This window comes from Acanthaster planci, linkage group LG08, assembly GCF_054643075.1.
Source record: "Acanthaster planci isolate LZ-2023a linkage group LG08, COTS_SCS, whole genome shotgun sequence".
In the NCBI taxonomy this organism is placed as follows: Eukaryota; Metazoa; Echinodermata; class Asteroidea; order Valvatida; family Acanthasteridae; genus Acanthaster; species Acanthaster planci.
Window position 1 is genome coordinate 255,128 of NC_141784.1, and position 13,933 is coordinate 269,060.

General features: G+C 39.5%; 1 protein-coding gene across 1 annotated transcript in view; it reads right to left on the reverse strand.

Moving 5' to 3' along the window:
• Positions 1 to 7,447: 7,447 nt before the first annotated feature.
• The window catches only part of LOC110978065 (uncharacterized), a 37,765-nt gene continuing 31,279 nt past the window's right edge, over positions 7,448 to 13,933 (reverse strand). Inside the window, exons 31-38 of the mRNA XM_022232735.2 lie at positions 12,710 to 12,781; positions 12,295 to 12,312; positions 11,749 to 11,823; positions 11,169 to 11,343; positions 10,694 to 10,797; positions 10,322 to 10,393; positions 9,819 to 10,016; positions 7,448 to 9,210 (exon numbers count right to left, since the gene is read on the reverse strand). Of these exons, the coding sequence (XP_022088427.2) occupies positions 9,061 to 9,210; positions 9,819 to 10,016; positions 10,322 to 10,393; positions 10,694 to 10,797; positions 11,169 to 11,343; positions 11,749 to 11,823; positions 12,295 to 12,312; positions 12,710 to 12,781 (864 nt within the window). The 3' untranslated portion in view covers positions 7,448 to 9,060. The remainder of the gene's footprint in view (positions 9,211 to 9,818; positions 10,017 to 10,321; positions 10,394 to 10,693; positions 10,798 to 11,168; positions 11,344 to 11,748; positions 11,824 to 12,294; positions 12,313 to 12,709; positions 12,782 to 13,933) is intronic.

Sequence of the window (13,933 nt, forward strand, 5' to 3'; positions counted from 1 at the left end):
TTTAAACACTTAACCTGAATTGTTACCATAGTGCTACCATGCTCACTTGAGTGCAGACCAAAAGACACACATTAACTTCACCACATATTCCACCTGACAAGAAGGGGAAGAATGCGGCTGGTTTGCTAATTTCTAGACTGTCTTTGTTAATTAAAAGAGGTTTTTATTTTGTGATAAATTTCATCTTTAATTTCTTAATACACTGCTGGGGTGAATGTCCTCTACTGTTTTTTTTCACAAAATATATACTCTCATACACTGACAATATATACAGGCCCACAACACAATTAGATCACACAATTTTGAAGAAACTGAAGACAAGGTGATACTCGACATTAGAAACACCACCAGCTTCTCCCCATAATAAGGCAGATTATAGACATGAGCAGAAATGCACTGTAAGACACTCTCTTTTGTTGATGGCGATCTGAAAGAAAATCTGGGAATTTCAGTTTTGACAAACTAAATGACCTCACTTTGTCATCTCCTCACTGTAACATCACGTCAGTTGGTTCTTCATTTTCAGCCACCCCCCCAAAAAAAATTAGGAAAAATCAGGTAATTCAAACCAAAAGGGAAGAAAAAGTAATTCTAAACTGCCCAGTGCACAGCTTCAAACATTTCCAACGTTGCTGTTCAATCGTTTTAATCCCTTGCCTAACTGTTGTAGTTTGGGGTTGAAAGAAGTGTCCGTACACAGGTATACCTTTTTAAATTATAGTCTTAAAAATAATGGTTCATTTTATTAAATATACCTGCATTATAAGTACTATATTTGTACCAAGTTTGAGCAGAAAACCATAAGTCAACCATTGGTTAAATTTGCTCGGTAAACCAGGATACATTCTGTAAGTTATTCTCTAAGGAAATGGATAAGTGGTCGACAAATGGCTGCAGAGTGAACTTGATGCTAGCTTAGTAGTACTACTGTCAAATGAGGAGCAGATTCAGGATTGTGGAAAGTGATCTAACTTAACATGTAAATGTAGTTCCGTCCCTACATAACAGATTGAAATTATACCATCTCTTTTCCTCTTGTTTTACATTTCAAGACTTAATTTGTGCACAAAAAGTTTCTCAAGAGGTTTTAATATAACCTCTTACCAGGTCTACACCTGCCAATTAAGAGGTGAAAAAAAAGACAAGCAAAATGCTACCCATGTTAAATTGTGTGCAGTGTACATGAATTCTCTCAGTATCGACTTAATCACTTTAACTGGTAGCTGAGGGCCTAAATAAAATGATGTCATTTCTAACTACAGAAAACAAGGAAAACTTTCTTGTATGCATGTTTAATAGTTTACAGAATTTGAAAGTGTTTGAAAGAATATCAAATGCAACAATTCAAAGGAATACCTGTCAATGCATACATTGGAACAACACAGAAATTAATTTCCAGTAAACATGGGCAGGCCTTCAGTGCACTGAGGGGACAATATCTTTTGAAAGGAAACTTAATTTAAGCAGTTAATAATCAATTTCAAGCTGCAAAGTTAAGTGACCATTACATTACTGGTTGGTAGTCAAGTTTAAACACAATTCCTACAATACCAACTTTTATCCCAGCTTACGTGTTGAACTTGGACAATAGGCTCAGATCTACAAAGGTGGGTCGAATTAATCAAATGTTGGAATTTTGAAAGTCTCAAAAATTGCTGACTGGATTCAGAAGGGGTAAAAGCAAATTGCATCATCCCACTGAGGACTTAGTTGAGTATGCTCTTTTTAAATATTGAGAGAGAAAAAATTACTTGAAAGTTTTACAAAATATTTGAGAGTTGCCATGCACATAATTATCAGTTCACCAAGCCAGACTGGCTGACTTCAGCAATTCTAGAAATGGCTGACATATACATGTACACTGTGTACCACCTACCACATTAACCTTCCCAAATCTCCACATGTGCAAACTGCTGAGGTACCCGCCAAGGCCATGACCCCAGCGTTTTCAGCAAGGTGGCATAAACTGCATTTAATGGCAAAGCCATGCATGATGTCTGGGAGCTGGGGAAAAAAGTTTTCAGGAGCATAATCGAGAGGGTGTTTAATCTTAAGTTCCTTTTTTTTGGGGGGGGGAGGCAAGTAGGGTAGGGTGAGGTGAGTTCAGTTGGGGAATCCTTCCTTGACGAACAAGGGCAAAATTAAGAACCAAGTTTTTGAGGGAGGGGACCATAACTTTGATGGGGGGGGGAAGTTTGACAATTTTTCCAAGTACATGTACATGTAATTGTCATGGTGTTTCTGAGGTGTGAAGCCGAATTTGGGGCCGTCTTTTTCTCTCTATATTTATACCATCTATTTGACCCAAAACAAAAACAAACACTCTGCAAGGAAATCAGTCCCAGGTATATGGTTATACTTGTCAACTTTATTGCCCTGAATGTGTGCTTGTTTTATAATTCTCAAACCAAAATTCTCAAAGCATGCTTAATTCTATTGCAAATATTGAATTTTGTCTTTGAGTAGTCAATGAAAATATGATTCCCACACATGCACAGCACACACATATTATGTTTTAAATCTATAATGACTTCAAGGAGAGATGTGGAACAAAGATCACAGGTCTTTTGTAACCATCTTTAAACTACTCACATGGTTCATAAGCTTCCAAGTTGCAGCAAAGACAGACCGATCCCAATAAAGAAAATGGCAGTAGAACGATTTTCAAAGTGGCAGGCCTTTTGAGACCATCAGGCATCAGCCATTAATAGGCCGATCCATTAAGCTCCCCCCTCCCCTTATAAGGCCTGCAAAAATTGTCTATGGTAGCGGTCCTAGCCAGTTCCCATAGAGTTGTGTGTAAATTCAAGCCACAGCCAAGTGAGTATGACACGGCCTGGTATCCTATTCACTGTAATCGATTAAACAGGGTGGTACCAGACTATTTGTGGTTCCGTGACTTTTTTATTTTCTAAATGTGGCTTCAAATATTTAAACACACCAACATTTTAAATCCTTCATCAGCATAAATGACATTGATTTGTAATGAAGTTTTATGTCAGTGCTTTCATGTTTCATTCTCTGATGCTAAAATAAAAAGTTAACCTCCCTTTGAACTCAGTACGGCCGACTCGGACACTCGTGAACAAGACCAATTGAATGAAATTTGTCTTGCGAAGTCATTAGTGTTATGACTTAGTTCAAGTCTTCCTAGCTTGCCCTTAAGTTTTTCAGCTGATCTTCAACCCGGACTCGAACCCTAACCTACTTCAGATAGCCTCAACACAAACAAGAAAAAGAAATTGATACATGGTTAAGAGAGTTCTAAAATGACATGTAAACAATTAAGCAAATCTGTTTCTTATAGCTAGATCACAACCTGCCCTACTTTTCAGCATTACTTTATTAATGAAGCCTGTGTGAACTTAAAGTGTCTGAGGTCACATTATTATGTAGACAACGATGTAAGTGTACTGGTACCCTTCGGCAATTCTGCTACAAATGTTATGCCTCTCTGACAACAACCAAACTTTGGTCACCCACAATATCAAAGGTTTATTAAAAAATCACAGTGCAACTAATAAATGAATTGAGTGATTAGTTAAAAGGAAGAATCAAACACTTAACATGTAACATTAAAAAAACACTACAAGACGTCAATTGTTAAAAAACATACATTTCAAAAAGACCCAAAATTGACAAGATGAGAAGATAAAAATTAGAATTTAAAAACAGAATTAAAATTAGTTAAATAGTTGATCACTTAAAAATTGAACATAAAATATGTTCTACAAAAGAATTCAAGCGCAGCTACTCTTATAAACCCCGTAAGAGCCAATTTTTTGGGATGATCTAACCAAAGAGGGCCGAGTTCTTATGTTTAATCCTTTGTTTCTCTGTTTTTTGTCCACAACATGGCATGGTCATGGTTAGAATTAGCACTACATGTTTACGGTTTCTGCTCAATTTGCCAAATTTTCTCTTATTTAGTGAAGTAGCAAGCAGGGGTTTCTCCTTTTCTTGCAATATATAGGTGGCCTACCTCAGTTAAGTCTTTCTGGCCAATGCTACCACCATACACTTCTTACCAAAAAAAAAAAAAAGAAAAAAAATCTAAGAAAACAGAGACACAAATATCAGCAAATTTGGAGAATTATTTTATCTTTGGATTGTACTGTCTGCCCATGAAGGCCACATTGATGTAATGATTGAAAAATGGTATAACTCCTCTAATAATGTTACTCTTTCAACATGATATGGTAATGTTGGTATTAATTTCATTAACTGTTTGCTTACTTGTTTTTAATTTAATGTAATGTAAAGGTGAAATGTAAATTGGCTGTAATGTAGGATGATTACAATGTAAACACGGGCTAGTGTCACGTCTTAGTAATAAAGCCAAACTGAATGAATTATTGGTTAAAGAGGAGATGGGTTCAACTTGAAAGTACCCTGTAAATGCACCACAACAGTGCTTACACAGTGATAGAACTTGCACCACAACAGTGCTTATACAGTGATAGAACTTGCACCACAACAGTGCTTATACAGTGATAGAACTTGCACCACAACAGTGCTTATACAGTGATAGAACTTATCCCTACACCCTATCTTATTATTATTATTGATCATGTATAGTAATGGTACCGAGGATTCCTGAAAAGCTGAAGCCTAAAGAAACCTGTAGAGAGGAGTCAATGAGAAGCAGTTAGAGTTTAGAGCTGGGAGGAAAACACCATAGGAATATTCAGGGTGAAATCCAAGGAATCAGGAATGGACTGAAAATCCAATCCACATGTAGGCTGAGCCATGATTCGAACCCAGACCACAGAGGTGGAAGGCGAGGAAAGCACCATTACGCCAACTTGACTCCCCTAGAGACAGTCAGCAATGCTCTTGTTCATACCCTCTCATTGTTTTCATAAGGATCTCATCAGCACCTCAGGAGGAACTTCCTGTCAGTAAAGGAGTTCAGGAGATGTAACATCTGTGACCGTCCATGTAGTTGCCAAGTCCCTTATTTTGCCTCTTACTGTCAAAACAAATCTGACTTAACAGGTGGTGAAATGGGGAGGGGGGCATTTTTTGACGGGGGCCTGGCCTTCCACTTTTTTCAGGACGTATAAATTGGGTGGGGCTCCATGGATTGAGCTATTAATGGCTGATGCCACATGATTTAACAACTACCCCCCCTTCAAAAATCATTCCGCCACCAGTGAGTGCCACCCTGCTTTTGGTCATTCACTGTCTTTTTAATTCTGTATAAATCTCACCTGGACTTTACTGGATGGGACAGACTAGCACTGTATTTTTATGTGCGTTTTATACCCCCATAAGATATTAGAGAGAAGTGAATTTAATACATCCCCTGTCATCAGTGGCGTGGCCGGGGGGGCATGTGCCCCCCCAAATTCCTGGTGCCCCCCCCCCAAAAAAAAACAAAACAGATGAATCAATCGAACAAAACAGTAACAAAAGCTTGCTCCCCATAAAAATGCAACACTGAAAGCTGGTGCCCCCCATAAGATACTGGTGTCCCCACCCCCACCAGGCAAATCCTAGTTACACCACTGACTGTCATGCATCTGAAGACTGACCAGATTGTCTCAAAGAAAGGGGTGGGGGAGGGCAGCAGAATCCATCCCCCCAAATCTAGGCTGTCCAATGTCTGAGCAATTGACGCTTAATATGCATGTAAAGGCATTCATCCTGAGAGCTTCTGTGAAGACCAAATTCAATCCAACAAAGGTTTGCTGTTATGATTGATTGTCCATGTCCACCTGTATGCACTGAGCTAGTCAGTGGGAAAAGCTGACATTTTGGGGCTGACCTGTCTCTGAAAATTGGACGTTTTGCGAAAATGATATGTATGATTTTCATAAAACTGGTGTCAAAATTATTGTTAAGACATGACTGGAGGAACATATGAAGACTTGGCTCAAACATACAAAAAATTATGACAATATCAGAGAGGGTTTTGTGCACTGATTTTCAGATGGCAGACAAGCAAACTGATTCCTAGAATATTCCTCTTGGGTCAGAGATGCAGGCAGAAACATCAGTAGACCCGTACGGTGTAATGATGCTACTAATTTATGTGGCTTACTGTGATAGGAACAGTTGTTATATTTTGCATGTTTAGGGCCTCTTTTATATCTGGTATATTTTCTTTCTTTAGGACACATGTGGACTATTATATAAGTTTAATAGTTGGCTACGACACTAGTCAGGTTGGCGTAGTTTCTTTCCTCACCTTTATTCACCTTTGTGGCCCAGGTTCAATCCCACCATGGGCTAGTGCTTTCAGTCCCTACCCGATTCCGTGGGTTTTACCCCAAATATTCCTCTGGGGTTCCTCCCACCTCTAAAATTGTAACTACTTCTCATTTTCTCCTCTCACGAGGTTTCTTTTTAGATTTTTTTTGTCTTGTTTACGGTGCCAACCTTAACAGTATCAGCCCTGGAAAATTCGTACACGCGCAGTTGTAGTTCGTCCACAGTGTCACCAGCTAGCTTGCTCGAGTTGTTCATCCAGCATTCACTCTTTGAAGCATGCAGAGCTTCGTACCTTTGAGCACTAGGACAGTACAGCGCCCCCACGTACATGTACGTGATACGCCCCGCCGCGCCTTCACATGATGACCTCTAGGTTCCAACCAGGGTTGACGAAATCCCAGGCACAAGTTCTTCCACGAACTGTCATAGCTTTATCATGGGGATGATGCAATATTTTTATCTCAACATTTCCAAGATCAATACATGTACCCAGAAATCCAATGGCCTGGTGTACTTTATACAGTCACTAAGACCAGTGAAAAGGGGGTTACCATAGGCATCGTCAGTGAGGGGGTAAAGCTCTTTTTGTTTAGGGATAAAAATTTCAGCGACAAAAGGCTAACACATCAACAGTGGTGCATTATCAAATGAACTTGTGACAATCTATCAGTCTATCCTTTTTGCTTTTCTCAGAATATATTTTTCCTTTCTGATATTGCTCGGTTGCTTGGTTGACACAGATACGTGCTGTTAGTATCATGTATAGAAATAACTGATGAGATCAAACTATTTTTAATTTTTGGTTTGCTATGGCCCCTTTCTATTTTTCTAACTTTTTAGTTACACTTTTTTGGTTAAATTTGTTGATATACAGCCAATCAGCTGAAGCCAAGCCATTTTATAGCAGGTTCAATCCTACTGGCCATTAAAGAAAAAGTTGTGGGGTGTCTGTTTCTTTTCTTTCTTTTTTTTTTTTTTACTAATAACAAGAACAGGTGGGCTTCTGGCTGCTAAACTTGGCAAATGACCAGATGATAGACATGATAGGAACACCTTTTTTATGCAGCCATGTAAACCATTCAACATAGAAGTATTATAAGCTTTGAAATGTTTCATTTAATCTTCTCGGGGAGGGGGGGAGGGCAGGGACGGGGGTCACAACTTTTTCCATTTTTACCTCACATGGTGTAGACAGCAAAACAAATACAATGATTTCTTTAAGGATAAGCAATGACGACCAAAATAAGAGGAAGCTTGAACAGCTTTTCTTTTTTTTGCAAGCAATGAGCAGATACTAGCTGGGCGTATATATTCATGCAAGAAAATCCTCCCCAGTTCACACTCTATTTTGGGGATTTCAAGAAACACACACACACTGAAGTCCTTAAATGGACACAGTTTCAAGACTTGGGCCAAACGACATGGCTGTGGTGCTAGCCTGCAATCAATAATACGTGTTACTGCCAGTGGTGATGTTTGCTTTGCATCAGATTGAGGAAAGACGTCACTAATATTGTTAACCCCTTAAAACCTTCAGATGAAAGAAGTGATAAGTGAAAACAAATAGTTTGTTCTCCTTCGCTACACATGCCAACACTTGAAACTGATCCAACTTCTCCTTCGCTACACATGCCAACACTTGAAACTGATCCAACTTAAAAAGCAACAGCAGAGAAATAGAGAACTAAGAAATAAGAAAGGCAAATTTCAGACTTTGTAAGAAGCACCAAAGGTCATCCTCGTGGAAGACATTTGCATAGTGTATTATTCCCCTTTTTTTGCAGCAATACTGTTCACCATTAAAATTACAAACTTCCACTAAACCCACTGTACATCATGCATGCTCTTGTTCTTAACGGAATGAGGATAAAGTTGATTGTTTTTATGAAGGTGTAAAAACAAATGAATTGGAAAACGGGTATAAAAAAAGAGGTTAAATTACTTTGGATTGTTAGAACAAATCCATAATTGAGTCAACCTGAGTCTCCAGTGGCTGCTTCTATGGTAATATGTTTTTGATAAAAAAATTACAATTGTTTTTTCTTATTGGGCATAAGTTGGCAAGATTTGGGACACTTTGGCAAGATTTTGGACACTTTGACCTGCACTTTGAAATCCAAACACTGAAACATCAGATTGTAATGAAAAACCATTTCATTTTTCTTCTCATAGTCACTCAGGGTTAAGTTTCAAAGTACACATCCTTAATGTAACAAAGAGTCTAAATTCTAAAGAATCTCCCTAAGCAGAAGAGATTATTTTGTGTTAAATCTGAGCAAAATTAGTTTATACAAGAACAGTTTTAGTTTTCGTTACTTCAGTACTTCTAAGTCTCCTTGGCAGGCTGGGCAACTGATATATATATATGATTTCATTGTTCAGAGATGTCTCCAACTTCAACTATTCTGAAAGGAAGTGTTGCATTTTGGTGTTTAATGATCTACAGTACACTGTTTTGGATTCTACTTGACAGTGATGAGGTATGGGGGAGATTGAATACTTAAAATTAAGAGAACAAATACTTAAAAGCACCTTTGGAAAGATTTCGCATCCAATTCTTTCGAACGACAGAAATGCACATCAATCTAAAGGAAAATTGTTTCATTTTCAATTTTGGGAAGGTCGGTCCACATTGCGCTGATCTACTCGCTTATCACTACATTACTGAGTTCACTTAAGGTGGTGTGTTCTCTAAAAGAAGGGGGGAATTAACATCAAACAAACAAAAAATTGCCTAAAAGTAAACAATGACCGCTAGCACCGAGACACATTAAGTTCCCTTTTTTTTTGAGAAGCTACTATTCACACAGAAATTTATGTGGTTGAGGTTTTTAAGGTAGCAGTCTACACAAAGCACACAGGCTCTATCTCCCAACCGAACTGCTGGTCTGCTCCACCGACATCACTGGTAGCTACATCAATGATTGGTAGACGGCTGCTCCTTGTTGATGTGGTGTAGCTCACTCTTGTCGCATGCCATTCCCCATCCTTAACCTGAGTTAAAGTTGCAAGATATAAAAAGACATAAATAAAAACAGTAGAATTCCCAAGTCTATGCATTGTTTTGCTTCTTGGTTTGTAACCACACAACAGAACAATTCAGAGAATTATGCTGAAAGGGTTAACTCAGAAACAAAAAAGGATTCCCCCAAAAAAAGCTGGATACGCCACTGATTCCCCAATGTGTCACTGCAGTTTACTCAAAGGCCTCCATGTCTGTGGAGTTGGCATCTGTGTTTCAGGACCCACCTTGATTTATTCCTTACGAAATGATTCAAGGAAGTGATTCCAATTGAAGGAAGTTTCAGCCCGACAAACTCAGATCAAATGAATTTAATCGGCTTTGGGCTCATTCAACGCGATGTTGTGATAAAAAAAATCAAAAGCCTTAAAGTCCCGACATCCTTGTTTTTAATTCATTGTGTTGTTTCTTAAGGTTCTGGTGCTAATATCTAATAATTACCAATGTTTTCGTTCCTATGAAGTACTGTTAGTAAGGCAAAAAAAATCCCAGCTCTTGGATACACCAGCTAGGGGCATTATCACCTCTGTTACAGGCCCCAAAAAATAAAAAATACAAGAGAAACCCAGAGAACACGTACCGAGCATCCATCCTCTTCCACCTCGTACTGGTTCTTGGGATCTTCACTATCTTCCGTAAGTTCAATGTTTTCTATGCTGGTGAGGAGCTTCAGATTGGCATTGGAGTTCAGGCAGTGGTAGGTGAAAGCCTGGGAGACTGTGGTGGTCAGTAGACGTAGGAAGGTCAGCTGAGACAGGTCGGTTACGTTGTACTCGATCTATAATATGAGATGCAGGAGAGATCAGGCATCAGGCACAATAGGTGACCGAACTGTAATGCTGTAAGGTATGGCTATATGAATCTTTGTATTTAGAATGTTTGTAAGACTCATCCATGGGAAATGGATGTAGGGACTGGCTGGTGGCCTCGTAAGGTTCATGTGCTATTTCTGGACACAGCCGAGTCATTCAGAAGAGGCCTCATGTCGTTTGATGGTGAAAGGTTGCGCATCAAGAGTTTCACTGCAGTGCCTCTGTGGTTAGGAATTACTACACGTGGAAATAAAACGGAAGATTCTCTCACCATCTTGCCATTGTTGACGGAGTTCATGTAGACAGTCTTGGGAGGACCTACATGCCATCTTCGTTTTTCATACTGAGAGCGAGCAAAAGGAAAAAGCTGACAGTGAGACCTATCTGAAAAGCCTCCATACAGCTACAAGGTTGCTTGTAGAGACTGACATGAAGTGGTAATTTAAGAAAGCAAACTTTCCAAAAGGTTTCTTCAAAAAAGACACAATACATATCCATAAGGGTCCACACATTTTTGTTATAATCATACATAACAAAACAATTTTTCACATTTTTACCCTTCAAGTAACATCACGTGTTCAACTGTCTACTTTCTCTCACTGGAAAAACAATTGTGCAGGAAACAAAAATGTATTAAACCTACTTCTGCAACCTTTGGCTCCACACATGATTCGCTGCTTGCCTTGTCGCAATAAACCCTGATGGCATCAGCAGTGCATCCCTGGTTGGGATCAATGTAGTAATAGCCTGAAAAAAAGAGAGCATATGGCTGATGGCCTTGGCTCAACTTTTCCCTGGTTCCCTGTACTTCAATGTACACTTTACTTTTAGGGGAGGTGGGGGACAATGAATATGATGGTACTTCTGGTGAGAGAAGACAGGTCTTTTCAGTCCATTAATCACCCTGTCCCTAGCTCTACAGTCCCTAGCTGCACCCTGTTGCATCAAATACAAACATCAAGGAATACTTTTCACTCGAGAAACAATAAAGCATAGTAACTTGTGTACTTTACGGGACTTGTCCAGCAGAGCTAAAAAGTGCCCCGCTGATGACATAAGCTTGCAAAACTTAAACTCATAACAAAAAAAGAAACAGAGAGCAATAGCACAAAACTTACCACTGGTGAATTCGGTGTTGCACAAGAACAGGTCCTTGCAGGTGCGTGCTGGGTTGGCCTTGGTGCCGTCTGGCTTCTTGAGGTCGTTGATCTGCTTGTCCAAGGAAGCCAGGACCAGGCTGATCTCCCTGTTGTCCATGGGCTTGGCCTTAGCTTTGGTGGCAGCATCTCCATACTGGGGAGAGGAATAAACCAGTGTGCAAAGGGTTTAGAATTGATGTCAAGAATACTGAGACAGTTCCAACTCTTCTCTTCAAAAGTGAATGCTTGAGATTTCTAATATGATTTGATTTTGTGTGGTTTACATTTTTGCTTCTGGTAAGAAATTCATTGACACCACAAAATATGTAGAATGCCACTGGTTAACACTGTTGCATATAGCATACTTCATGTGCTCATGGAATACATAAGCCGATACTTTTAGGCACAGGGCAAAGGAGAAAACTGCAAGAATTTAACCAAACTTGCTCCAGGCAGAAAGCTTCTCAAAGCATCATAGGCAAGCTTCATCCAACTGTCTATATATTAGGTGTATTTCTATCGACAATCAGACCAGAAAATACATGTGCTTGTTACTTACATATCCCGCATATGGGTCAGCTCCCTTTCCAACGCTGCTGGCAGCATACGGGTAGCTCAATCCATAGCTAGCTTGCTGTATTTAAAAAGCAAACAGGGCAACATTGAAAACAACCATGCAGTTATTTTGCTTTCCCTCCCAAGAGGGTGACACTTTATAATCCATTTTCAATACGGTTGTTTCAAAATAGTGCACCACCAGGAGTTTGCAATGCGTTGGCCGATCACAGTGCACAAAATCTGTCAACTCAATGCACGTTTGGAAAGGGTCGGCAGATCATTTTGAGCGTTGTGATTGGCCAATGCGTTGCAAACTCTTGGAGGTCCACTACATGTATTGTGAAACGCCCATGTCTCTGGTCATCCACTTTTTACTATATTTGAAATGAGTTAATCTACAAGAATCAAGGGTAATATAGTTGGTCATAAAAAAGTTCAATTATATCCACTGTTGACAAGTTAGACCAATGGCAAGCTTTTGTAAGTTAAGAAAAACCATGTAATTAATGAAACGGATATGCCGTATGCTTGCACAAAGTCTACTTACCACTTCACCAGGAGGTCCCTGTTGAGGAAAGACAGGTGAGAGAAGATATAAAAATTAGTGACATGATCTGGTAAAAGTAAGTCGAGGGGAGAATTTTTCTTCTGTGATCAGAGTTTACAAGGGTCTCCCAAAAAAATTTCAGGCTACGAACGAGTTTGTAATGTATATCTAAGATATACATGTGTACATGTGTTTAATGGTTGTTGACTGAATGGGGCAATGCATCTGATAGGCATTTTTGGGAAATGAACAACTTTTCTTTACCCATTTCCTGTTCATGTAGCATGCAGCACTATGAGCATTTTGGCAGCAGAACTTAGGTTGAGGAAGGAACTGTCAACACTGTAAACTGACAGTCTGTTTCTTACCACTGCCTATTCAAATCCTAACGGAAAGAAGGTATAAGCAAACTTACTGGTGGTCCAGGGGGTCCGGGAGGTCCTGCAGGTCCTTGAGGCCCATCCTCACCGCGGGGTCCGCGTGGGCCCTATCCAAAAGAAGAGAATATTGGATAATTAGTCATTCAGTTGTACTCTGGAGATGATTATATTGTGATATAATTGCCCATTTGAGATAAAGAGAGTTGAAGAGCTGGATTCCTACCCAGTGCTGTGCGGTGTGACCAAAACAGTTGTATTAGCACCTAATGTTTAATTCTTATCGCCAATGGCAACCATGATATGTGCCCGTTAGTGGCCCACCTTCACAGTTACATTTCACCAACGATCGCTGCCTAGTTTTCTTCTACGTGCACCATGTCTCTATAATCACACGTTTTTTCTCTGTCTAACTATAAAACACAGCATGAGCCCACGTTAACTGCAATGTGGCTTGTGTGTACACACGTGCATGTACAGGTACTAGGTAACCAAGTCAACTGGTTTGCGGTCACCGGTCACACGCTGCAAAGATTGTGTGTGGGGAGCTGAGACCTTTCGCGTATTCATGATGCACTAGCAGTCTATACATGCCACAATTCCAGGTCCGGTCCCAGGTATGAAATGCTCAAATGAAAGAGAATAAACATGCCTAGTCTTATCTTTCAGCTTTTTTTCACATATTTGGTTACCATTTTTTATTTATTCCACAAGACAAAAATCCAAAGCCTGTCTGTCCAGCAGATAATTAACAGAATGTTTCTGTGTGTTTTGTCAGATTTTGCACATACTGTAGGCCTAACTTGTTTATTTTGCAAATGTGTGTACAGTGTGTACAAGAAATGGACCTGGTGCCTAACTTTTTTTTCTATGAGCCAGTGGCTCTTCAATTAAGCTCTGTGTCCACCTGTTCCAAGTGTTTTGGGGGCCTGACAAGCTTTTATTATGGTGTGTTCACACGACTATTGAAGTTGGAGTACTACGGCAGGCTTTTAGGAGTAAGCAGTTTTTTGTCACGTGCAAACATGGACTTTCGTGTTCTTTACATTTTGAAAGCAACACTCTGAAAGTAAAGAAGGCACTTTTTCATTGGGAAGGATTCAAGGAAACTGAATTCTCCAGATTTGGACCATGTGTGGGAATAAAACAAAACTACATGTACTTTAATTTCCACATGCAGTAGCATGAGAAGAAATGAAACATTTGAAACATTATCTGAGGAAGATATACTTCCTTCGGACAACCTCAAACAGATTGTTATC